At 45.3% G+C, this 26,624-nt stretch overlaps 1 protein-coding gene across 6 annotated transcripts in view; it reads right to left on the minus strand.

The window, feature by feature from the left end:
* The window catches only part of SFMBT2 (Scm like with four mbt domains 2), a 215,600-nt gene that overhangs the window by 30,716 nt on the left and 158,260 nt on the right, over window positions 1–26,624 (minus strand). For all 6 annotated transcript variants that reach the window (XR_012903105.2, XM_075925993.2, XM_075925991.2 and 3 more), the window contains 5 exons: window positions 24,748–24,861; window positions 21,775–21,817; window positions 19,742–19,812; window positions 17,543–17,682; window positions 2,473–2,582 (listed from right to left, as the gene is read on the minus strand). Coding sequence is in view for 5 of the 6 variants with exons in the window: in XM_075925993.2 (XP_075782108.2) it covers window positions 2,473–2,582; window positions 17,543–17,682; window positions 19,742–19,812; window positions 21,775–21,817; window positions 24,748–24,861 (478 nt within the window). In the remaining variant the exon portion in view is untranslated. The remainder of the gene's footprint in view (window positions 1–2,472; window positions 2,583–17,542; window positions 17,683–19,741; window positions 19,813–21,774; window positions 21,818–24,747; window positions 24,862–26,624) is intronic.

Below are 26,624 nucleotides of genomic sequence, written 5' to 3' on the forward strand. Positions count from 1 at the left end.
CGTCGCCGGTCGTGGTAGCGGTAGTACCGGTACGATGGTGATCGCTGTGGCGATCTATGATATCGATCTCTAGTGGAAATATAACGAGAAGCACGGTGATTCCCAGAGCAGAGTGAAGCTGGTGACCATGGTCCTGGAGAGAACCGTGCCCTTTCAGGCGTGAGTGAAGGGGTCCGCACGCGTCTCGACTTAAAGGGCACCTCATTCAACACTGAACAATCTGGAGGTGAAGACGGTGCCGTCTGAAGTGGTGTAGTCATATGGCTGCCCTGGGGTTGTATCAGTGGTGCCGCGGAAGTTAATAGCTGTGCCGATGCCGGAGGAGGCTGCGGTGCAGAGTGCTGTACGGTGCTGCTGGGCGCCTGCGGTGCCTGAGTGGGTGCCGTTGCTTGCGGCACCGCAGGGAGCAAGGTCTGATCAGCTGGCACGGGCACGGGTGCCGGTGGAATTGTCACTGACTGCGCATGCGCAGTATCAGCCGGTGCCGGAGCCGCCATTGCTGTTTGCGGTTCGGCCGTTGGAGCCTTTGTCGGTGCCGAGTCTGCCCGCGGTCCCTTACAGGGAGCCCGCATCGGGCCTTTTGATCCGACCAAGGTCGGAGCTGAGGCACTGCGGCTCTTGCCTGGCTTCTCTGTCGGGTGCCTCGGCAAAGAGCCAGAGGTACCCGGTCTGTCCCGCACGGTCCTGGATTGTGGCTCGGCGGTGTTGAGGTCCCTCTGAGGTGACCGGGACAAGTGGACTCCCGAGGTAGTGGGAGTAGACGTGGTCGCATCAGACTGGAGGGCTTTGTTGAATAAAATCACCCTCAGCCTCATTTCTCTATCGCGCCGAGCGCGGGCTGTCAGTTTCATACAATGAGGGCACTTCATAGGAATGTGCCCGTCCCCTAGGCATTTAACACAGCGCGAATGCCCATCTGAGTCCGGCATGGCCTCCTGGCACTGGGAACATTTCTTGAACCCAGGCATTTTGTCTATTCTTTTCTCTGTCTTCTTTTTTTTTTTTTTTTTTTTTTTTTTTTTGAAAGGCTACTGCAAAAATAAACTAGGACGGAACAAGGAACTTGAGACTAACTAACAACTAACTAACTAAACTACTAAGAACTATACTAACTATAAACTGCCAAGGAGCAAACAATTTTCTAAATTAAATTCCCTTTTCTCCTCAGACCGGAGAGGGAACGCGTCCTAGGTCCGTCTGCGGCCGGTTGAAGGAAACTGACGAGCCAGCCCGCGCTCAGCTGTAACGGCGCGAGGCAACAGGAGCGCATGCGCGGTCCGGCAGGGCTACTGCTGAGGAAGTTTCTCCGTTTTGCGGCGCCGGGACGGACCCAGCACCTCGAGTGGAGCACCCTCGGGGACACTACTCGATGAAGAATCATCTAGTCTGAGCTCTTGTAAAACACGGGCCTTGGAATTTCACCCAGTTGTTATTGAGCCCTATGTTTGGATATGTTTGGATAAAGATCCAACATATGTTTGGATAAAGATCATTTTCCAGAAACATACCTAGTTTAGAGACTTAGAGAAATGGAGAACCCATCATTTCTCTTTGTAGTTTACTCCAATGGCTTATCACACTAGCTGTTAAAAATGTGTCTGATTTCCAATCAGAATTTAGAATTGTAGAAACACAGAACTGGAAGGGACCTTGACAGCTCATCAAGTCAGTCTCCTGCCCTCATGGCAGGACTAGGTATTATCTAGACCAGGGGTGGGCAATAATTTTTTGCCGGAGGGCCACTTCAGAAATTTTTGAAGTGGCCCCGGGGCCATTCCGGAAGGGGAGGGGCCAGCATGCTTCCCTACCCACAAACCATGATTGGTCTGGAGGTGGGGAGCACGTGAAGTCCCGTCCCCCCCGAGGTATCCCCTAAGTGCCCATACACCTGGTAGTGGCAGGAGAGTGTGCACACTTCCCTTTCTGCCCCCAGGCCAATCAGGGCTTGGAGGCGGGGGAGCGCGTGAAGCCTCCTCCCGTCCTACCAGGAGCACTCGGCGCTTCTAGCACTCCTGGCAGTGCAGAGAAAATGCATTTCCCTTCACTCCCCAGAGCCTAATAGTCCTGGAGGTGGAGAAGTGGCAGGACCTCCGTGGGTCAGATCATTCTGCTTGACGGACCAGATGTGGCCCGTGAAGGCCCTTTTGCCCACCCCTGACCTAGACCATCCCTGACAAGTGTATGTCTAAGAAAGAACTGGTTGAAAAGTATCAAAATTGGAAATTATGACTTTATCAAAATCTGCCCAGCTCCCAACAAAACCAGCCTGAAACAAAATGTTCAAGAAAATGTTGTTTCAATGTTTAAACAGCTACAGAACTAATGAGAATTTTTAAAAAAGATTGGAGGGAGATCTCTAAATGAAAAATGTCATGAAAATGTCTGTTCCCACCACCCCCCACATGCCAACCAGCCCCACTTATTCAAAATGGAAAGTAAATGAATGAGCAGGTAACACAAGGAAATACTGACTTTGCCTTGAGTGTTTCCTCCTGAAAATTCCACTGTGGGTCTTCTACTAGCTGCAGTTCTCGGAGAACGCTCCCTGGCTTGTAAGCCGCGTTGATTACCATGCTAAGAACCTAATGAAAGACAAAAGTAAACACAGAAAGCTTTACTGGCATAACCCCAGAGTCACTATCATGAAATGTGCACTGGAATAGCATCTGGAGGCACCTTTTGACTCAGGGGCCCCATTGTGCTAGGCACTGTAATGACAGATGCCCATAGAGATTACCGTCTAAGTCAGTGGGGGGTGTCTAAGATAGCAACTGGGCCGTATAAGTGGTCCTCCATCATTTCAGTAGGTCGCAAAATTGTTACAACCAAGACAGTCTCCCCAGATAGGGTAGTTTTGCTAACTGCACTTGCGTGCCTAGAATTTGTGGGGTGTGTGGACTAAACTGTATCAGCATTTTGATTGGATGCAGAGGGAGCGCACGGCTCTCTCACTCTGTGTTGTGTGCAATCAGCACGCACCTCAATTCACGTGCCCTGGCTTTAATACTAGTAGGAATAATGGTAGGTAATACTGGTAGGAAAAAACCAACCCCTATGCATACGAAAACCAGCAGAATCTGGCAACCCTGTGCATGTGTGGGCAACAATAAACAAAATGTCTTGTGGGCCATGCACAGAACTCCAACGAGCCACATTCAGCTCTCTGGCTACAGGCTGCCCATCTCTGAACTAAGTAGTGCTTTAAATATAAAGCAGTTATTGCCAATGCCTGGGATGTCACTAATTTACCCTCATTTCACAGCCGCAATGCTCTTATCAAGCCTAAAGAGATCTCCCCTGACAGTAAAAACCTTTCCGATAAGTCTCCTTTTGTGTCCTGATTTGAGATGATCTATTACCTCAAAGGTACTCAAGACAAGACTTCCTGTTCCCTTCTCCACTGAAGGAGATATGGGCCCAATTAACCATGATGAAAGAGTATACTGGGACTAGATCCTGCAAAGTGCTGAGAACTCTGCCAGAGCTAGAAAAGCCCTTGAGCACATGTCATTTTAAGCATCCAAGTCCATGGGACAACGCATGTGCTTCATGTGAAGAACATACTTAAGGCCCAAGCTCTCACCACCTTGTTTCCTGGAGCCCTTACTGCTGTACAGAGGTGCCAACAGACTTCCCAGGCCCCCACGCAAGGTGGGGGGATGGGCAGCTCTGCACTCCAAGGGGTAGGGCCTTGGGTGGAAGGGGTGGGGCCAGGGCAACCACCTCTCAGCACCCGAAGTGCACCACGCCAGCCCACCGTCAGCCCTGAGTGTGATGCTAGCTCTCCAGCCCTTAGTGCTGCATGGAGGTGATTGAAAAGAGACCGGGGCTTCAGCCACTACTGCTGCCAGCGTTGACCGGGAGCCCTGGGCCCTAGGAATTATCGGGCCCTGAGGCAACTGTCCCCTTTGCCCCCCAGTGCTGTACCACTCACCTGTCTGTCACACAATGAAGAGCATTTTAAGTAAAGTGTTGGCATGAGGTGTGCCCAAGGCCCAACTAGGGATGTAAAATCCCATTTAATCGGTTAACCAGTTAAACATTATACTAAACCAGTTAACCGCTTAAATGGGGGTGGGGGTAGCAGGCCCTCCCCTACCCCACGGGTGTGGGCTGCTCCGGCCAGGCGTTAGTGCCCCTCCACCCTCGGCGTGGTGGGCTTCTCTACTCATGTTGGTTAACTGTAGCTGGTAAGCATCACTCAGTAAAGGTGATGCTTACGGCTTAACATCCCTAGACCCAACATGTGTTTGTTTTGTATGACAAAAATGAATGTGCCAATCTACTTATTTCAGCACTTTCTGTGGTTAAAAAGGGACTTGCCCCATTGTTTTGGAGTGCATAAGTCCTACTGAACAGCTAGTAGCTGAAGCAGTAGTCTATGGATTTAAAATAAAACAATACAGTTTTAACTAACCACTTTAGCCAACTATAACAGACGATATGCATGTTAACATTCTACCGCAATTACATGTAGAATTCTCGAAAGTGTGTGAACACCCTACACAAACACCTACTCTTGATCCTTCAGAGATTTGCAAATGACTGTAAGCATATCTCCCTCCCGCACACACACACCACACCTCCAGATGTTATTGCAAAATAGATTATATCATAGTAGCATGCAGTAGAGATTATCTCCTGCATCATTTCCTGTCATCGGGGTTTGTGGACATTTTTGGAAACCAAGTTGGACAATTTTCACTCATGAATTTCATGTCATGCTGCAGATGACAGCGTAAAGCAGGCACAATTTGAAAGTAAGCTGGCTGGTTTACTTACTAGTGGAAACAAGACTAGTAAGTTATTAGACTTTTATAGATTTCACAAGACTGCTCATTAACAGAAATCAACTTGGAGATACTCTAAATAACTCCTTGCACCATGCTTTTCACTTACAGATCTCAAAGCACTTGACAAAGGAAGAGAGGAATCACTCTGTGTTTTACAGATGGGAAACTGAGGCACACATTTGCTCACAGTCACTCAGCCAGCTAGTGGCAGAGCAAAGACTAGCACTCCCATCTCTTGAATCCAAATCTAATCTCTTACCCGCAGGCCCAAACTGCTCCCCTACCCCAAAAAAGGACAATTCCGTATGTTCTCAGCCAACGAACTCCCGGCGCTGTTCCCTCCCATCACCCACTGCAGAACTGAGATAGGCATTGAACTGTGCACCTCACAGCTATAGGAGCTGGATGGGCTTGTAATTGCTCCCACCTTTGTTGGCCTGCATCGCTGTGTCTACTATATTAGGGTATGTCTACACTACCACCCTAGTTTGAACTAGGGTGGTAGTGTAGACATACCCTTAGTCTCCTCCAGGAAAGCTCCCTCATCTTCAGTGTGAACACTGGTGGCTTGTCCACACGGATACTCCCATCATTGAGACCTCTGGCACAACTTCACTGATGGTTCTGAGCAATGGCAGACTTTCCTGAAAGACTATAGGCAAGGCCATTGGCAGAGAAAAGCCAATTGGGACAACTGCAGCAGGATGACCCAATGATGCTCCCTGACCCTTGGCATCTAGGCTCCAATTCAGCAAAGCACTTAAGCTCTTACTGAATTGTTGAACTGGGACCCTGCTCAGGCTGTGTCTAAGACACCCGTATCCCCTTCTCATTAACAGGCCTATTCAATCCTCCACAGGCTGGGAATAAACAATTGCCTGCTAGAGCTTGGTCCGTCTGGGTCTGCCCTCCTTTCTTTCCTAATGCAGAGGGCGACTGAATTGCAGAACTGTGTCCCCAGGGAAGTGGTGGCAGGCAAATGGTTTGACATATTGAAAACTAAGCCGGACGAATGTAACAGGGAAGCGAAACAACCATGTGCTGCCCTTTTCTGAAGTCCATTGTCTTTGCCTCTGCATGCACTTCACGCTCATTTGCTTCGTGAGGAGCTGTCTGCTCCTCAGATTTCATCTCTTGTCTGATTGTGCCCCCAGGAGCTCTCTTGACATTGCTGGTTTACATTTGGACCCAGAGCCTGCTTCTCTTGGCATAGCTAGACACTACTCCATCCATGAATTCCACATAGCAAAGAATTCAACGTAGATCAAGAACAGCTCGGTCATACAGGTCCCAGGCCTGCTTCCATTCTCCTCCATGGTTCACAAGGCCCATGGAGCAGGTGAATAACATATCTCTGTTGTTCAGCAGTTGTGAGGGGAGGTACAGCTCATTATTTAAATGGCTAATTTAATCCATATCGTGGCAAATCTCCGGCCATGTCCCAAGGGTCCTGTGCTTCCTGGTGGTTATTGTTTGCCTCAGAGGCTTGCAGTGACCCTCCACACAGTCTCTGCCCCTTTACTGGAGACAAGGGTCACAGCCTTCTGGGCCATTCTCACCATATGGAGTGAAACCCCTTTGTAAGCCTGGTCCCCCTTCTCAGGGGCAGATTCTATAGTGGCATGGGAAGGGTTAGGGGAGGAGGGGGGAACAGGCCCGCCCATTACTCTGGGTTCCAGGCCAGGGACTCTAAGGTAGTGGCAACTGGTAGCATTTCCTCCACTCCTGGTTTTTCAGCCTTTCCCTGGGCCATTTCCCCAAATGATCCCTCCTAGTACCTTCCCCCTAGTATCTGAGCAATCTTTTCTGCTCCTCCACTGCCCGCTTCCACACTCCCAGCCCCTAGCGCTCTCAGTGCACCTCTTCCCACTCAGCTCTTGGCCTTCTCCCCTGCCCTTCCAAAGAAGAAGCCTTTTAAACTGGCTCCAGCAGGCCTTAACTGGCTTCTCCTGCCTGCTGCTTCAGGCAAGCACTTAATTGGCCCAAGATGCCTGCCTGCCTTGACTACATGGCAGCACTGCCTGGCCAGTTCACTCAGGAAATACAAAACTATACTAAGAAATCCGGTTTCCTGTATATTTGCCCTCCACCAAGCTACTGTAGCCAGCTGCCCTGCATCTGCCACAATATATAATAAAGCTCAGCACCTAAACTTCAACTGAACATCACAATACCCAGCTGCATTATCTCCATTTTGCAAATGGAAACAGAGACTTTATGGGCCACATCTTCAAAAGTACCCAGCTCCCAATGCGTCGACCTCATGAAAATTTGTCCATTCTTTTCGGTGTCTAAACAGAAACAGCTATTTTGAAAATTTGCTCCTAAGCAACTTGCCCAGATTGCACAACCTTGTCAGTGGCAAAGATGGAAATAGAAATCAGGTATTTGATCACCAGACACAACACGTCCAGTTGTTATCCACTGTAGTGTGGTAACACAGTTACATAGAGAGCTCTGACAATTATGTTATGGTATAATGTTTTTTGGTCCAAAAGCGCATTGTACTGATTATTGTTTTGTCTCTGATGTGTATGTGGCTCTGTAAACCTGTTAAAAGCTTCGTACGTAAATCAAAAGAGAAAGAAAGAAAGAAAGAAAGAAAGAAAGAAAGAAAGAAAGAAAGAAAGAAAGAAAGAAAGAAAGAAAGAAAATCAGGCATCTGTTGTGGTTTGACTGATTGGCTTAGACACCAATGCTTTTGCCACTTATTAAAGAGATATTTGTTGTAAGTGCAGTCAGGGGAGGATTAGATTATGTGCACAACTTCTCTCTCCAGACAGAACAAGGTTGCACTGCTCAGTACCGTCTAGGTTTTTACCCTGGGCACCCAATCAATTCCAGTTCTGTACAGACACTAACAATACCAGCGTTTTTCTCTGAATTGGCTTGTCTCCAACGTGACTCTTAGTATCTCTTAGTAATCTAAACTCACATTAGAAAATAATGTTTTGACGGAATAATCATTTCCCTTTGGGGGGAAGCTTTCCCTTTGCCTCTATGTTTATTTCCTATAAGTCCCTTGGCTTGGCACTTACCTTGCAGCAGGACTCCATTAGCATGTGAACAGTGTTCCCTTCCAATGACACTATCTCTTAATCTCTCACACAGTCCAACACTATGGAAAATCATAGGACTTAACTTCTTAGGGGAAGGGAACTGGGGTTTAAAAATGGTCTGAATTCTATCTGAGGTGGCAAGTCACTCAAAATAAAAGAGACAAGACCCTAGGTATTTAGATGTCTAACTCCCATAATTTCAATAGGGTCCAGGCCCAAATCCTGATCTCATTCAATTCACCTTCCACTGGTTTCAGCATAGCTAGAAATGTCCTTATTCTGGACTACTTTCTTGAATCCATGTGTATTTCTCTTTCACTGTGCTTTCCAATGCCAGTCAGGATGGATTCAGATTTTGACCCATGATGTCATAAATAGATATGCTATGAAAATATAAATCACTGGTGTAAACTGGAATAGCTTCGGTGAAGTCAGGTCACACTGATTTACATCAGCTGAGGATCTAGCCTGCACTTGTTCCCATTGAAGTCAATGATAAAAATTAGTTTCACTGGGAACGCCATCAGAACCATAAAGCTTATACAAGGTACAGATCTTACACACATTGTACCAGATAGCTCATAATAATTCCATCAGCCTTATTCAATCATATGTTTAAAATTCAGTGTAAGCTGCTTAATTCCCTAAGCACCAAGACAGAGATATCTGATCTAATTATACAACTTTTTTCATGCTCCTAAATTTTAAATTAAAATATGAGTGCAATAGTTTAACTTTTTTTCTGCTGTTTTTCAAGTACTGGCTTATTCCCCTTTTTTTGTGTCAGATGAGGAGAGTTGCCTGCTATCAAAGTCCAAAACCAACTATACATTAATTCTTTTAACGGTGAGGGTAATTCATCTCTGGGACAGACTATCAATGCACATGGTCCATTATCCATCACTTGGAGAGTGTAAAAGGAAATTGGATGTCTCTTGAAACGAGATGCCGTCGTGCAAACACAAGCTGTTGGATGAGGTATAAGGATCAGAAGACGTAATTTTATGGTCTGTGTTATGCAGAAGGTTGGAGCAATGTCTGAATTTTCCAGATGGGAGGGCCTTCTCTTGGTCACTGCGGAAGTCACATTGTGTCTGCAGTGCCTAGTACAGACTGTAGAGATGTCTAGGCCAGTGTTTCACAATCTTTTTTTATTAAGTACCCCTTTAAAAATTATAAGTACCCCCAGGACCTACAGTTTTCAGACGCACAATTTTTTTCTACCATTGCAACACATTTGTTTAAACAATTTAATCGTAGCCGGGCGAGTGATGAAATTTTTGGGTGTTAAAAGTGCAAAAATAATAAAGCACTGTAAAACTTGAAACAAAAATTCAGTTTTCTCCATATTTCAGTTGTGTTGACGTTCTCCCCCTCCCCCCCCAGACTTCTCTTAAGTACCCCTAAGGCTACTCGTACCACTGGTTGAGAAACAAAATACAGGACTATGTAGCACTAACAAGATGGTTTATTAGATGATGAGCTTTCGTGGGCCAGACCCACTTCCTCAGATCAATTGGTGGAAGAAAATAGTCACAACCATATATACCAAAGGATACAGTTAAAAAATGAACACATATGAAAAGGACAAATCACATTTCAGAACAGAAGGGGAATGCAGAGGGGGCGGGGGAGGTAAGTGTCTGTGAGCTAATGGTATTAGAGGTGATAATTGGGGAAGCTAGCTTTGTAATGGGTAAGATAATTGGCCCCTTTGTTGAGACCGACACATAGAGTGTCGAATTTTAGCATGAATGATAGTTCAGAGGATTCCCTTTCAAGTGCAGATTTAAAATGCTTTTGAAGCAGGATGCAGGTAGTTAAGTCGTTGAGACAGTGTCCTTTCCGGTTGAAATGGCAAGAAACTGGTTTTTCTTTGTGATCCTGTCTGATATCTGTTTTGTGGGCATTGATCCTTTGGCGAAGTGTCTGAGACGTTTGTCCAATGTACAAAGCATACAGACACTTCCGGCACATGATAGCATAAATTATATTTCTCGATGCGCAGGAATATGTATTCTTGATCTTATAACTCACTTGGTTAGGTCCAATAATGGTATCAGCAGAGTGAATATGTGGACAAAGCTGGCAACGGGGTTTGTTGCAAGGGAAGGTACCAGGGTTGGTATTAGTGTGGTATGTCCTGTGGTGGTTGGTAAGAATCATCTTGAGGTTAGGTGGTTGTCTATAGGAGACTATGGGTCTGTCTCCCAGAGCCTCTTGGAGTTTAGTATCCTGTTCCAGTATAGGCTGTAGTTTATTGATAATGTGTTGGACAGGTTTAAGTTGGGGGATTTAGGTGATGACAAGTGGTGTTCTATTGTTGGTTTTCTTGGGTCTGTCTTGAAGTAGATGGTTTCTAGGTATTCGTCTGGCTCTTTCAATTTGCTTTTTTATTTCTCTGGGTGGGTAGTTGAGATTTATAAATGCTTGGTAGAGATCCTGAAGTTTCTGGTCTCTGTCAGTGGGATTAGAGCAGATGCGGTTGTAGCGAAGGGCTTGGCTATAGATGATGGATCGTATGGTGTGTGCTGGATGGGAGCTGGAAGCATGTAGGTAACTGTATGAGTCAGTGGGTTTTCTGTAGAGGGTGGTGTCTAATTTTCCATTGTTGATTTGTACTGTGGTGTCTAGGAAATGGATCTCTCGCATAGAATGGTCCAGGCTGAGGTTAATGGTGGGGTGAAGGTTGTTGAAATCTCTGTGGAATGTCTCCAGTGTTTCTTGGCCATGCGTCCAGATCATAAAGATATCATTGATGTAGCGTAAATAGAGAAGGGGTAAAAGGGGACGGGAGTTGAGGAAACATTGTTCTAGGTCAGCCATAAAGATATTGGCATACTGTGGGGCCATGCGTGTACCCATGGCTGTGCCGCTGATCTGGAGGTATAAGTTGTTCTCAAACTGGAAATAATTGTGGGTGAGAATAAAGTTACATAGGTCTGCTATCAGGTTGGCAGTGGTTTCCTCTGGGATAGTGTTTCTAATTGCTTGTAATCCGTCTTCATGTGGGATGTTGGTGTATAGTGCTTCTACATCCATGAGGGCAAGGATGGTGTTATTGGGGAGGTTATCGATGTTTTGTAGTTTCCTTACGAAGTCAGTAGTGTCTCGGAGATAGCTGGGGGTGGTGGTTGCATAGGGTTTGAGAAGAGAGTCTACTTAGCTGGATAGACCAGTAGTGAGTGTGCCAATACCAGAGATGATGGGACGTCCGGGGTGTCCAGGTTTATGGATCTTGGGAAGCAGATAGAACAATCCTGGTCGGGTTCAGAAGGTGTTTCTGTGTGGATTTGTTCCTGAATAGCTGTAGGGAGGCTTTTAAGGAGACAGTTTAGTTTCTTTTGGTATTCCGAGGTGGGATCAGAGGAGAGAGGTTTGTAAAATGTGGTGTTGGTGAGTTGTCTGGTTGCCTCCTGGTTTTAGTCGGTCTTATTCATAATGACCACAGCACTGGTTGAGAAACACTGGTCTAGGCCACTAAGCAGCCCTTGGCCATAAATGCCCCAAATTCTTCCCTGGGGCTACGTCTACACTGGCCCCTTCTTCGGAAGGGGCATGCTAATTTTGAAAGTGGGAATAGGGAAATCCGCAGGGGATTTAAATATCCCCCGCAGGATTTAAATAAACATGTCCGCCGCTTTTTTTGCGGCTTGGGGAAAAGCTGGAAAAAAGCGTCTAGACTGGCCCGATCCTCCGGAATAAAGCCCTATTCCGGAGGATCGGCTCTTATTCCTTTGAAGTAGGAATAAGAGATCCTCCGGAATAGGGCTTTATTCCGGAGGATCGGGCCAGTCTAGACGCTTTTTTCCGGCTTTTCCCCAAGCCGCAAAAAAAGCGGCGGACATGTTTATTTAAATCCCGCGGGGGATATTTAAATCCCCCACGGATTTCCCTATTCCCACTTTCAAAATTAGCATGCCCCTTCCGAAGAAGGGGTCTGTGTAGACGTAGCCTGGAGGTTTCAGGCAGTTGGTCTGTAAATGTTGACATAGTTGTCCCATGTACAAAGCCATACTTGGACAACAAAGCTTCACAATCTGCATTTGTAGTGAAGAGGAGGTATACATCTTTCTATCCATTAAGTCCTTCCATTCAAAAACCTTGTCCTTGGGAGGGGACTTATATCTGCCCTGCTGAGCTCTTTTGTTCATGGCATTTACAACCAGGGAATTAGGGGCCCATTTGGCATAAAACCCCTCGAATCCCTGCATCAGGACAAAGTAGCATTTATCTAAATGCTTTGCAGTAGGCAGCACTGAAGCCGGCCCGCTCTGAAGAACCTCTGTGAGCTCCGGGAGCACATCGTTAATGGGAAACGCCACTCTTCCAGGAGCAGATAGCTCCAGGATGTCCAGCAGTTTACAGGTAAAAAAGGGATAGAGAGTAAGACAGAAAATATCTTATTTCCTTTATATAAAATCATGGTATGCACATATCTTGAATACTGCAGTCAGATGTGGTCACTTCATCTCTCAAAAAAGATATATTGGCACTGGAAAAGGTTCCGAAAAGGGCAACAAAAATAATTAGGGGTTTGGAATGGGTCCCATATGAAGAAAAACTAAAAAGACTTGGACTTTTCAGCTTAGAAAAGAGGAGACTAAGGGAGATATGATAGAGGTTGATAAAATCATAACTGGTATGGAAAAAGTGAATAAGGAAAAGTTATTTACTTATTCCCACAATATAAGAACTAGGGTCACCAAATGAAATTAATAGGCAGCAGATTTAAAACAAACAAAAGGAAGCTTTTCTTCACTCAGTGCAGTCAACCTGTGAAACTGCTTGACAGAGGATGTGGTGAAGGCTAGGACTTTAACAGGGTTCAAAAAAGAGCTAGATACATTCATGGAGGTTAGGTCCATCAACAGCTATTAGCCAGAAAGGTGTCCCTAGCCTCTGTTTTTCTGGAAATGGGTGACAGCGGTGGGATCACATGAGGATTACCTGTTGTGTTCCCTTTTTCTGGGGCATTTGGTATTGGTCACTGTCAGCATATAGGATACTGGGTTAGATGGACCTTTGGTCTGTCCCAGTATGGCCGTTCTTATGTTCTTATGGGTACTCTGCTGCAGGAACTCCATCTGCCTGTCCAGGAAAACAACTTTGTGCTGCAAGAGGTTCTGGAAGAACATGAATTCCTTGGGCACTGAGGGGAGGAAGAGCCAGGCCATCATTGAATCATCTCAGGATGATGAAGAAGCAGTGAAATGCCCCCTAGATGCATCCTGCTCTTGAAGTGACAGACCTGGAGAGGATAAGTCCCAAGGCTCTGCAAGGGGAAACACAACTGGTGCCTGTACTTGCGGAGGGTCAACCACCCCAGTTACCAACTTGCTTGACAAACTTGTCTTCAAGAGCACTCAGGAGTGCAACCTCCACGATCAAGGAGCATCCATCAGATACTACAGGAGCCACTAAGTGTCAGGGTAAAGCACTGGTGGCCAGAAACGCAGACCTCACGGGCACAGCCAGAGCCACTGAGCTATATATTAACCAATATTAGTAGCACCCTAAAAAATACTAACTAAGGTAAAATTCCCCAATATTAAGGATAAACAACTCCTTAAATTATACTGTCCATGATCCATTTCTCAATTTGGCAAGAAAAGGAATCATTTTGTCAAATCACATAAGAAAGTTCCCTTCTGCACTACTAGAAACTTGGGGGCAGTGTCAGCACATCAAAATCAAGGCTCGTATTATTTTAAAAGGTCATGAAACAGTATCAGCTTCTCGTACGCAGACATACAGTGTGTTTACTCAGATGAGACCTGGCACTGTAGTATTTAACATGCTAACAACCAAAAGGCATCCCCTACAGGAACACCTGGACCCACCACAATTAGTGGCATATCAAAACAGCACACACTCATTGAGGGCTCCGCACATGATTTGTTCTGTTAAGGTAGTGGGTCTCATCCAGGGGTACAGCAGTGCCCCTCAGGGTATGCAGAGGTCTTCCAGGATCATCTAGATATTTACATACTTTGATATATTCCATACATAAAAAGCACTAGAAGTCAGTACAAACTAAATATCATACAGAAAATGACTTGTTTACACTACTCTACAGACTATACACTGAAGCGTAAGTACGATATTGATATTCCACTTGATTTATTTTATAATTATATGGTAAACATGAGAAAGGAAGCAATCTTTCAGTACGAGTGTGCTATAACAGTTTTGTGTATTTAGGTCTGATTTTGAAAGCAAGTTGTTTTTCAGGCTATGTCCACACTACGGAGTTTATCTGGGATACCTCCATTATCCCGGAAAAACTCCGCCACATCCAGGGAACGTGTTTGCTCTTCCAAATTTTTTTTCAGAAGAGCAGATGCGCTCTTTCAGAAGCTCTGTATTCCTCATTTTATGAGGAATAAGGGCTCGTTTGAAAGAGGAGGTTTTTCCAACATTTGGTCCTGTACAGACGGGCCAAATGTCGGAAAAGCCTCTTCTGAAAGAACAATTGGAAAAAGGTTCACAAATAGCAGTTCACAATTTGCATACCTTTTTCCAATAAAACCCTGCGGTGTAGACATAGCCACAGTGAGGTGAATCTTGGTGGTATGCAAGGCAAATCAGACTCCTGAAAGGGGTACAGTAGTCTGGAAAGGCTGAGAACCATTTGTTAAGGGACAGCAAGTGTAGGTGTGACATCTTTGCCATTGGCTCTCCCGTTTGTAATCCTCCTGGTACAGAGCAGTTGAACAATACTGGGAAATTAGTTGCTACAGTCTGAAGTCAGAGAAGTGGAGAGGGTAACCTATACACCACTATTTCAAATCGTGTCGTATCCTAAAGAAACACATTTTGGTTGGACAAAAGATTATAATCCCCAGCCCAGTTTTTAATGTGTCTACATAGTTGACTGTGACTGTCAGGATGAAATAGAGCCAATACTATCCATTTACCCCACTAACCTTGACTATGAAGATTTTTAACAGAACAATACGTTATGCAAATTAGCCTCAGCATAGGAAAAGCAAAGCAATCTCAATCAGTTATTTCATGACGGGGATCTCAATATTCTGCTGTCGCATACTTAAATAGAAGTAACCTTCAAGGGTTTGATTGTGTTACAATTATCATCGTCATTATGTTAATTTTATTTTGCCACTTACAAAAATAGAGCAAAAATATTTAAACAAACACGTGACTTGCCAATTCTCTTGTAACTCTGAGAAAACAAGTTAGTGCTACTGAATATCTCACTCATAATTTTTTGTTTAAATAAGTGTCACTGTAATTAAATTTACAATGACGGGGCTGGGCTGGCTTAACCAGAGTATTGTAAATTCTTTAGCTAGTTCATGAACCAGACTCCCATAATCCTCTTTGATAATACTAAGAAAGGAAAATGTAAGGTGGCTGGACTTCTTAAAAAAGATATAGTGACCTTTGGCTGGTCTTTTGAGCAAGCAATGTCTTCAACTGCAACCGACTGGAATACATATAAGCATAATAAATAATAAAATAGCGAGTAAGCAAGCAGGAGCCTATTATGTACCAGACAAGCGTATTTTTATCTATGATATGGAAAGGGGAAATAATGGAATTGTAAACAACCTTACTATAAGTATTAGCAAGGGATAAGCAATGATCAGAACCAAACCAAGACTGGGATAAGTTTGTCGTCAGTTCTATGGATTGTGATAACTATGACTGATACCTAATTCTGTCAGGCATTGTTTTGATATCTAATCTTTTATTAAATTAAATCGCTCTGATTTCTCTGAGGTCTTTCATAATTCCTTAATACATTCAAATGATATTATCAGCTATTGATCAATGATTGATTATTGGAAACGCCGATCTTCAATATATTATACAATGAATTTCCCGAGGCCAGCTCTGTAGCTGGAATAAATCCACGTGAGCACCATTGACTTCACCAGAACTACTGTGATTCACATCAGCTGAGGAGCTGGCCACATCTCCTGTTTCACTCAACGTGTTTTGGGTTATATGACTCTGACAAGCAACAGTTTTCTTGGATACCAATCGGGTTCCTGTATGGGAATGAACTAGAGCAAGAAGGCAGCAAATGGTTTTTCTCCCCCTTAGTTCTCTGCTACATAGATTTGGGCTCTGAGGACCACACCATGTCAACTGGTATCTCCACACCTGCACATTTCTCTGCCAAATCCACAAAAGACCATTTCTTTAAGGGAATAAATCTCTTTGGACAGCTGTGAATGGATGTTTCACACCCCCAGTGCTTAGACAGAAATGGATCTTTCCCTTAAGACTCTCGGGGACTGGCTTTCCATTGGTTTGCAAATTCTGAAGACTTTCACATCTGCTAGTGTAACACACATCTCTTCTAATTCAGTGCTTCCACTCTGCATTATGTCAACAACTACATAAAGTGCAAATCTATGGAAAAAATCAGGCCTTGTATGAGTATATTAGAGGATTGATCAGGATAGTCTCCTTTTATGAGGCTAAATCCTCCACTGGTGTAATCACTACTATAGCTCTCCTGACGTCAATGCAGCTGTGCCAAAAGGATCCGGCCTCTTTCAAACTATCCATTATGCTTTGAAAAACAAAATGATGGAGGAGGAAGAGGCATTAGCATAAGTACAGGCTTGGTGCAATTCATGTTTCTCTTTCACTTGTGAAACTGAAGTGGATGCTCTTTTCCTTTTGCCCAGGGAGAACCATAAGAAAGCCAGATCCACCATTAGCAAAATGTTTGGGCCTCGCTTTCAGATTTGGCACTGTCACTCTTTGCTGTGCAAACCTCTTATCCTGCTTTTATGTTAGGACTGTTCCTATATTTCAAATCAAACTATCGCACCTGGAAAAGCAGCTTGATCGTGGTGCTTTCTGTAGCGCTGCCTCCCATACTGCGAGACAATGTGGTAGCACTTCAAGCAGCTAGAGAGATATTTTTAAAGGGGTAAGTGAATCCCTAGAACAAGGGTGGAGAACCTAAGGCCCAGGGGTCAGATGCAGCCCCTGGCTTGTCTGGATCCAGCCCCTGAGATTCAGGGCTTCCTCTCAGAATTGGGGAACCCCTCACTGGCGCTCCAGCCCCCTGTGGGGCTAGCGCACACAAAATCTACTAGCCTGGATCCCCTTAGGCTCTGGAGCGCGAGGGGAATGTGGGGAGTGTCTTTCTCCTTCTGGGTCAAGGGCCACGCCAGTGAGGGATTGGGTTTCTTTTTTTAAGCGTCTCATTTGATTTTTCTGTGAGCCAACAACCCTTGGCCCAAAAAAGGTTCCCCACTCCTGCCCTAGAACATACTGAGGCTAACATTTTCAACCATGGTCTGTGGTTTTGGATGTCTCTAACTGTAGTGCCCAACTTGAGACAACTTGGAACTGATTTTCCTGACAGTGCAAGACCACTGCTTATCCTCCAGTATTGTCTTGTTGTTTCCTTGTGCTCCCCTGTCTGTCTAATCTACCTGTTATCTCTTGTTCTGTGCTTGTATTGCGAGCTCTTTGGAAGAGGGATCTTTTCCATTCTGCATTTGTACAGTGCTTAGTCCAATGGGCCTTGCTTCATGCTGCTCTTGGTTCGGTGACATGGACATAGTTACTTGAGTCTGCCCCAAATCTGAATGCAAGTGAGGTACCTGCTGTGAAATTCTGGTGCTTATCCCCCTCAACCCCGGTTTTCATGTCGTTACATGGACTCTCAGTCCCACAGTGCAGGCAGATGAACCGTACCTCTTTAAGAACGAGCACGCACTTGCCAGGCCCAACCGACTGAGGTAGCTCTGCTATTCTCCCTTTGTTTAAATATGGACCTGAGAAACAGCGGTGATTGATGAAGAGCTGGGGGCAGCAGTATCGCCCGTTGACGGTACCTGCAAGAAGAAAGCAACATTGTAATTGTTTTTCTGCAGCAAACCCAAAGTCTCTCTTCTTCCTCCTAGATCCTTGCAAAACTACCAGAATTCCTCCCTGAGAAGGGAGGAATAGAAGCCCCTTGCAGTCGGATTGTGCCCCTGGTGAGCACAGTTCAGTATCTAGAAAGGTCGCATTCATGACACCGTCAGTAGTACTTATATGGCCCACAAAACCAGAATATCTGAGTGTCACATAACTGCTAGCCCTGCTCGTTGATAGGCAGTACTATTCCCATTTTACAGCTGGAAAACTGAGACCTAGAGAGGTCAAGTGAGCTGGCTGAGCAAGTAACTGAACTCCAGTCCTGAGAATCCTAAACTAGCATTAAACACTGGGGAAGCCTTCCTCTGTCTCAAGAAAGCCTGTACATACCCAACTGCAAATCAGCATATGTGCTTAGGTCTCCATCCCCACTTCTATGAGCTGTACAAACAAACAGTTAATTTTCTGACAGAGGTTTCTGCGCCTGGGTGGTACTGGCCTAAAACAATATGGGTGAACTGCAGGCCTGAACAAAAACAGCGTGCTAGAGAGTTTAAGTGCCCCATAGCTTTGCCTAGGAAGGGTAGCCACTCAGCTCTGGGAGGGATGGAGCAGCCCTCGTCCTGTTAATTTGAGTCATAGCGCCTCTCTTCAGTAAATCAAATCCCAGATTTCCATAGAGCTTTCCTGATCCTTTTACCATTCGTGGTATTTTCCCCTAGACCTCTGTTGAAGAACAGGGCCTACTGATTTCAAGCTCTAATTGAGTCTCTCACACCACCTTCCTTTGTTTGCGTGTACACAGCAGAGCTATTTCGGGATAGTACCCTGAAATAGCAATTCCGTGTCTTTAAAGCAGCCTGTTATTTCAAAATAGATTTTGAAATCACAGGTGCGCTATTCCGGCATCTCTGTAACCCTCATTCCATGAGGGTTAAGGGACATTTTGGAATAGTGCTTTATTTTGAAATTATCTCAAAATAAGCTATGCAATTTGTGTAGTGCAAATTGTGTAGCTTATTTCGAGGTAAGAGTGTAGTGTAGCTGCACCTCTGCGAGCTATAAAACTTGCCTCAGTTCCCCCACCTGTAAAAAGGTGAATAATAATATTTTGCTTCCTTCTGCACCATTGACATAGGATGGTGTGAAGGTTACTTAGTCCATGATTCAGTTCCTCAGGAATCAGTCACATAAAGAGAAACTGATGAACTCCCTGTGATCTGTACTTGAAAGAAACTAAGACAAAAGCGAATTTAAAAACATGGCTTTCAAACAAAGGGATTATCTCCGTTATTTCATTCCTGTGTAATGAACTGTCTAAATATTCTGCACTAAAATAACCTACCTTCCATAAAGGAGTTGTGATAATGGTTGATGTACTGTACAGATAGGCATGGAGAGAGACAGAGGCAAATTTAACTAAACGGATGCCAATAGAAAACAGCATTATCTATTTAAACCAGGGCTTTATTTGGCCTGATGCCATGACGCTGTCTGGAATGGAGCTCTTCAGGGATCAGATTCTGAAAACCCAGGTAACTTGAGACAGAGAGTGAAGGAGACAGACAGACACATACATGTGCTCACACGTCCTTGGCTGGTGTAAATCAGTAAAAGTTATTGACTTCAGTGGAGCTATGTTGACTTAATACCAGCTGAATATTCTAGGAGTATTCTGTAGGGCTATGTCTACACTGGCCCCAAATTCCGGAAAAGGGATGCAAAGCAAGTAAGTCAGAATAGGGAAATCCGCGGGGGATTTAAATATCCCTCGCGGATTTAAATAAACATGTCCGCCGCTTTTTTTCCGGCTTGGGGAAAAGCCGGAAAAAAGCGTCTAGACTGGCGCGATCCTCCGGAATAAAGCCCTTTTCCGGAGGATCTCTTATTCCTACTTTCAGGAATTTGGGGCCAGTGTAGACGTAGCCTAGGTGTCTATATAACACGCACTTCTCACCTTTGGCTTTTCCATATTTCTTTTGACAGATGAAGTCTGAAATGATAGGGGCCTTTCCGGTCGCTGAACAGACTCACCTGTTGTGTCTGGCTGAGGAACTGGGCAAAGGTCATGAGGTATTTTCTCAACAGGCACTGTGGGTGGCAACCTGTTTAACGACAATATGATGCACTTAATCCCAGGTGTTTGGGTGACGGATCACAACCTGAGCAACTCAGGATTTTGCTCGAGACTTACAAAAGTATTATCATCAATTAGTACCGAATGGCATATTGGGCTGCATTAGTAGGAACACTGCCAGCAGATCAAGGGAAGTGGTTACTCCCCTCTGTTTAGCATTGGGGAGGCCACATCTGGAGTATTGCATCCAGTTTTGGACCCCTCACTATAGAAAGGATATGAACAAACGGCAGACAGTCCAGCAAAGGGCAATGAAAATTATTAGGGAGCTGGGACACATGATTTATGAGGAGAGGATGGGGGAACTGGGCTTATGTAGTCTGCAGAAGAGAAGGGGAGGAGGACTGATAGCAGCCTTCAACTCTTTGACGGCAGATACCAAAGGGGATGGTGCCAGGCTGTTCTCAGTGGTGGCAGACGACAGAACAAGAAGCAATGGGCTCAGGTTGCAGTGGGAGAGGTCTAGGTTACATAGTCAGAAAAAAACTATTTCTTTAGGAGGGTGGGGAAGCACTGGAATGGGTTGCCTAGGGAGATGGTGGAATCTCCATTCTTAGAGGTTTTTAAGGCCAGGTTTGACAAAGCCCTGGCTGGGATGATTTAGCAAAAGGTTGGACTAGATGACCCCCTGAGGTCTCTTCCATCTCTAATCTTCCACGATTATACTGTGATATCTTCACAAACATTATAACAATGCCACTTTGGCCCATATCCTCCAAAGGATTTAGATTTAGATGCCTAGTTCCTATTGAAATCAATGGGTGTTTGATTTCTAAATACCTTTGAGGATGTAGGTCTTTAAACACAACATTATTTCAACTAGAATTCTGTTATTGCTTATGGCCAGGGATCCATGTATTTTGGGGGTTTCACTGAAATTCACCCCTGGCTGAAAAACTGTGCACCAGAATCTGAACTTCATTTTTTAAAAATAAGTGTTTAGCTTAAGGACACAAAGATCATCTTTGAAACATGCATCAAGTGTAACTGATGCAGCATTGCCTGCCCGAGTCTGCAGGAAGCCAGAAATAGCTTGTAAATGTATGAACTACCCCACTGATTCCAGTCAGAGCTCAGGGGGGCAGCTTGATACTGTGGATTCTGGATTTTTTTTCCAACTTGTTCTGGAATTCAGCCTTTCTGCCACAGAATTCACTGACTCGTATTAGAGGGAAGTGCCAGTCAGTGAAAAATTCTGATTAACTAGGAGGGAGGGAATTTGGGTGTGGGGAGGAGCTCAGGGCAGAGGGTTGGGGTGCAGGAAGGGTTTCAGGGTCCTGGATTCATGTGGTGTTCACCTCGGGCAGCTCCCCACAAGCAGTGACTTATCCCTGCTTCTCTCAGAGGGGCAGCTAGGAGGCTCTGTGCACTTTCTCTGACCCTGCGACTCCTGTTGGTTGGGACAGGTGGCCAATAGGAGCAGGGGAGCCAGTGAGCTGGGAAAAATAGGGGTAGCACATGGGCCTGCCCAGCCACGCCTCTGCCAGGAGGCGTGTGGTCGCTGCTTGTGAGGAGATGCCCGAGGAGACCACCTCATGAAGCAAGCACCCCAAAACTGCCCATGTGCTCCCACCTCCTTCCTCAAGCTCCTCCCTCCGCACCCTTTCCAGCATCCCAAACATTCAGGTCCACACCCCCTCATGCACTCCGAACCCCATGTGGCCATTCCTCCACCTAGGAGCAGCAGGGACATGTTGCCGCTTCTGGGGAGTCATGCTGAGCCTGGCAAGGAGCCTGCTGTCCCCATGTCAACTGGGCTATAAACACGACTTTCTATGAAGACTAGAAATGCCGGTTTATAGAGCTTTCTGGTTGGCACAGGGCCAAATAACACAGCTTTTATTGCAATATGAAGTAGCTGCTGTCCCCCATTCCACACAGAGAACCACATTCATCTACACGTTGAAACGGCTTTTAAACAGAAACCTACTGCTGTTCTGGCTGCACAACTGCAATCTTCCTCTTCTTTCGTACTGCAAAATGAAAGAGGGAGAGGAAAATGTACCGTCTGCTGTATAAATGCCTGGGATTTAAAATAACATTTAACACAAGGAAAGGCTCTTCTATGCTCAGCTCCCACTTACTGGATTTTTTTTTTTTTTTTGTAAATAAGCTGCCACGCCATTGAAAACTGAGTGTTGTACATTTAATCTTGCTCCAGCAAAGCTGATATTGATTTTATGGACCCTGTGCTTAACAAATATTCAAATAAAATAATACACCAATTTTTCCATGCAGAAACACATGGGTAAGATTGCATTTTGCAAGCATGATTACCCCAGCCTCCTTGTGCCCCATCTGTAAATAGCGATAAGGCTGCTCAATGTTGCCATAGCAGTATTCTTAATCTTCCAAATTAGGTCTGTCTGCCTGATTTTTAACTCTGATATATTTAAACTCTTCCAAAAGGGTGACGCTTTTTTAAAAAATTTGCCTTGCAAATGTTAATGAACAGAAACAGACAGATGATAATTATTCCAGCTGGAGATGGGAGATGTGTATTCATTATACTTCATGAGCAGCTTGATGACATCAACTCTAGGGTTCTCAATCGGGGGTCATGACCAGCCCCCCAAAGAGGGCAAGTGTATGGCCCCCTTCCCTTTTGATAGTGTTAACTGTTCTCAACTCTTTCCCCCAGCTTTCACCCTCCTTTTTTTCTCCTCAACACCCAGATTCCTCCACTGATCACATGTCTTTCCCATGTCACCAGGAGGAGGTAGGAGGGGAGAGCCTTCCAAAGAGCTGCCTGCGATTCTCCACTCCAGTGGTGGGAGTGTTTCTGAAAGAGGCAGCAAAAGATAACACATCCTCCTGCCGCGGCTGCTCCTCCGCCTCGGTCTTCCAGGACTCACACCCTTCCCCCAACCTGTTTCTCTCTGCAGGCCAACCACGAGGGAAGGGCACAGCTTGGAGTTTCTTTGGGTTTTACTTCTCTGGTTCTGTCTGGGCCCACATTCACCACAAGGGCAGCAGGGGCTGTATAAACGGTCCTGAATGGAACCCACCTTTACTCTGAGGAAACTCAGATCCAGATGTGGCTCCATCCTCCTGGCCAATCTCTGCTCCTATTGATTGGTTGTTTCCAGCCCATAGGAGATGAGAGATTGGCTGGGGTCAACTCCTATTGGCTGGAGTAAACCCTCCACCTTTACTCTGATCCCTCTGATCCAGGCCTCAAGCTTCAGATCTAGGCCTCAAGCTCAGATCCAGACCTCAGCTTCATACCTGGCATCTCCCCTTTGAAAGACCTGGGCTTGAACCCCAGGATCAATTTCATCCAAACTTTTGGAAGGCTCCCAGCACAGGAGTCCATCCTGGTGGCTTAGGTCCATCTCCTCATGAGATTAAGGAATTTTGGACCGGCTCCTGCATAAGGATCTCAATGGAGATTGAGCAAATGGAAAGCTTGCAGGATCTGGGCCCTTGAACATAAACAGCATCTCCTCTCTCTGGCGTAAAGAAATAGAGTATCTGGTCCTATAACATCTCCAGGGCAATTACATTTTTTAATACGTGGCTACTTCAGATCAACATAAGACTCTAATTTTGAAATAGTGGTAATGTGGACGCTCTGGTGCCACTATTTCAAAATAATTACTCCCCAGAGTAATTCAAACTAATTACTTCCCAGTGCTTCCTGGGGCTCTAAGTCCCAGCAGCACATCCACGATAACAGAGCCTGCCTCAGACTAATTTTGAGGCTTCCCTGTAGTGAGGTAGTTTGATTTTGTTATTTTGGGAGTTATTAAATTGGTTTTTGTTATTTCAAAATAGTTTCCTAGTGTAGACATGCCCTTAAGTGTTCGGGAACAGTGTTAGGCTGACAACTCTGGAGAGCAAAGCCCTGGGTTTATATGCCTCTGGACACCGCACGGACAATGGTCATACTGGTTTCCCGACTCAAGTTCCTCAATCCTGATCTAGAGAGTAAAAGCACTAAGTGTCCAAGTGATTTAGAACACAAGGTCCACTGAAAGTCAGCAGCTCTTATGCACCTAACTCACTTAGGTCCTTTGGAAAAACATTTGCTGTATCTCATTACCAGTCCCCTGTGCTGGCCAATTCCAGTCCTCTCCTGCTATGACAGTTCTCACTTATGGTATGTCTACACTGCAATCATGGGATATGACCATTGCATGAGCCCAGATTCTCAGGCCAGCTCAGATCTACCTAGCTCGATACCAGGATGGCAAAGCCACAGCAGCATGTGGCTTGATGCAGGCTACACACATCTGATCAGAATCCTGAGTAATTATTCCAACACACAACTATGGCGCCACTGCTCGCTAGATCAAAGCTAACTTGGGTATGTCTACATGAGCTGTGACTGCAACGTGTCCTTAAAGTCTTTGTCACTTATTCCTAAGGGCAAGGTAGAGAAATTAATTTCAATTTGAAGAAACCCAGGCATCACTGTTACAGCCATGTTAGAAATATCCAGGGCCACATTCTGCAAACATTAATCACATGAGTAGCGCTTACTCAAGCAGACAGTCCCATTTGTAAAGGGATTCATTGGGTACAAACTACTGACTCCAAGGGTTGCAGAATCTCACTGCTATTTAGGCAGGTTGGTAGGTAGCAGGAGTAGATAAGATACATGAGGCACACTGACTAAGGCCATGTCTTCACTCCACAGTTTGATTTAGTGGGTCTAGTAAAGACCTTTTAAATCAAACTCAGAGGATGCCCTCATCAGCGGACAGTACTCCTGCTCCTGAGAGGAGGAAGGGAAGCCAATGGGAGTGTTTGCTTCCATCGGGCTCCTGCTGTGAGGATGGCGGGGAAACTCAAATCAAAATATGTCGTGTATCTTAATTTGACCTTCCCCGTTAGCATAGACCTGGCCTAAGAAATCCACAGGTATAGCATCAATTCAGCTGGTGGTTTCTGTACTTACAAACTGGTTTGTGTGGTGGCGTGAGGTTGTAAGCATTTGCTTCACACCAGCCAACTGGGAAAATGTCCATCGACTCTACATCAACTATATACTCCGGAGCAGGCATCTGTAATCCTATAAACACAAATTTATAATGCAGTTCAAACACAGGATGACTGAGCTCAGAGCAGTTCCAACATTCATGACAAACCCAGGAAAGGAAATGATGGAGCACACAAAATTACATCTGCTCCCTTGCATCGAGATCAGGCATCATTTCATCTTCAGTTTCATGCAGGGAGCAAAGACAAGACTGTTACATTTAAAGCACAGTGTGATTCCACAGAAAAATGTTGTTAGATGAAAGGTTAAGCAACTGAAAGTCAGCAAAACAGCAAGGTTCCCCATCCTTTGACCTTACAGAGTGCCACGAATTAAACCTGTTGCTCACAGACTCACTGATTTTAAAGATACAAGGGCTTATTATGATCATCCAGAGCCTCTATGAAATCCATTAGGGACTTTGCTATTGCTATCAATTTTACACGGGAGCAGCTCAGATAAGTACAGTGATGGGCGGCATCATGAACCTTGGAGACAAACAGAGACAGATTTCATCTGACTTCCTGCACAGCACAAGCTAAAGAACTTTCACCCCAAAATTTCTGCCTCAAGCCCATAACTTCTATTCCAGCAGCAACACCTCTCTCTGAAAGACATTCTGTCTCAATTTAGACCGCCCCGTTGTGGCTCTAATCCGATGCCCATGGAAAGATTCCCCTCTGGCTTTTAGGGCTTCTGGAGCTTGTGTGGTCAGCTGGATCCCATTTACTGACTCCCACCCTGTTCCATTTGTACATATGTCACTAGCATGAGAAATCTCTCCTAATGAAGATTGGTAGATGTAGAGATTGCTCTCCTGTAGCACTTAAAGCAGCGCTAATAGCGAAAAGGATGTTACAAAAAGGAGGGAGAAAAATTGTTCTCCTCGGCCTCTGAGCATAGGACAAGCAGCAATGGGCTTAAATTGCAGCAAAGGAGATTTAGGTTGGACATTAGGAAAAAAGTCCTAACTGTCAGGTGGCTAAACACCGGAATAAATTGCCTGGGGAGGTTGTGGAATCTCCATCACTGAAGATATTTAAGAGCAGGTTGTCTAGACATCTATCAGAGATGGTGCTTGGTCCTGCTGTGAGGGCAAGGGACTGGACTTGATGACCTCTCGAGGTCCCTTCCAGTTGGGGGGAAGAGCCCGAACGCCTTGCAATCGACTGGTCGAAGCCTCGCGATCAACCAGTCAATCGCGATCGACCGGTTGGTGAACACGGCTTTATGGCGCTGTGCCCTCTTAGACATGGGGCTCAATTCAGGGGAATCAGTCTAAAGCCAGCCCTGCAGATAGCTTCCCTTCACAGTGCTCTGATTTAAGTACTGGTTCTGGCCAATCAGTGGGCTGCAAGCGGTCGCCACTCAAGTCCTGCTGGGTGGTACTTCCTGCCGAGCCCAGCCTCACAGGGTCCTTCCATGGGCACTCAGCATAAGCTTCCTGTGGTGGTATGGAAATGTCAGATGCCTAGAACCCCCATGGGCCCACAATGCAACACTGCAGGTTCTAATACAGTGACTGAAATAACCCAGGATATCTTTTATTTTCATTACTGTTGCTCTTCTCACCCATCATTCTTTTCTTTTTTCTGCTCACAATAAAAGGTGCAACATTATGGTTTGATCCCCAAAAGTTTACAACTGCAGCCACTCTGAATGGGCTACTGTCTCATCCTGCAACACATAACTAAGGGTACGTCTAGACTGGCGTGTTATTCCAGGATACCAGAGGTATCCTGGAAAAACTCCGCCGCATCCAGAGAATGCGTTTGCTCTTCTGCTTTTTTTTTTCT

This window comes from Pelodiscus sinensis, chromosome 1 (assembly GCF_052426305.1).
Source record: "Pelodiscus sinensis isolate ZL-2025 chromosome 1, ASM5242630v1, whole genome shotgun sequence".
Classification (NCBI taxonomy): domain Eukaryota; kingdom Metazoa; phylum Chordata; order Testudines; family Trionychidae; genus Pelodiscus; species Pelodiscus sinensis.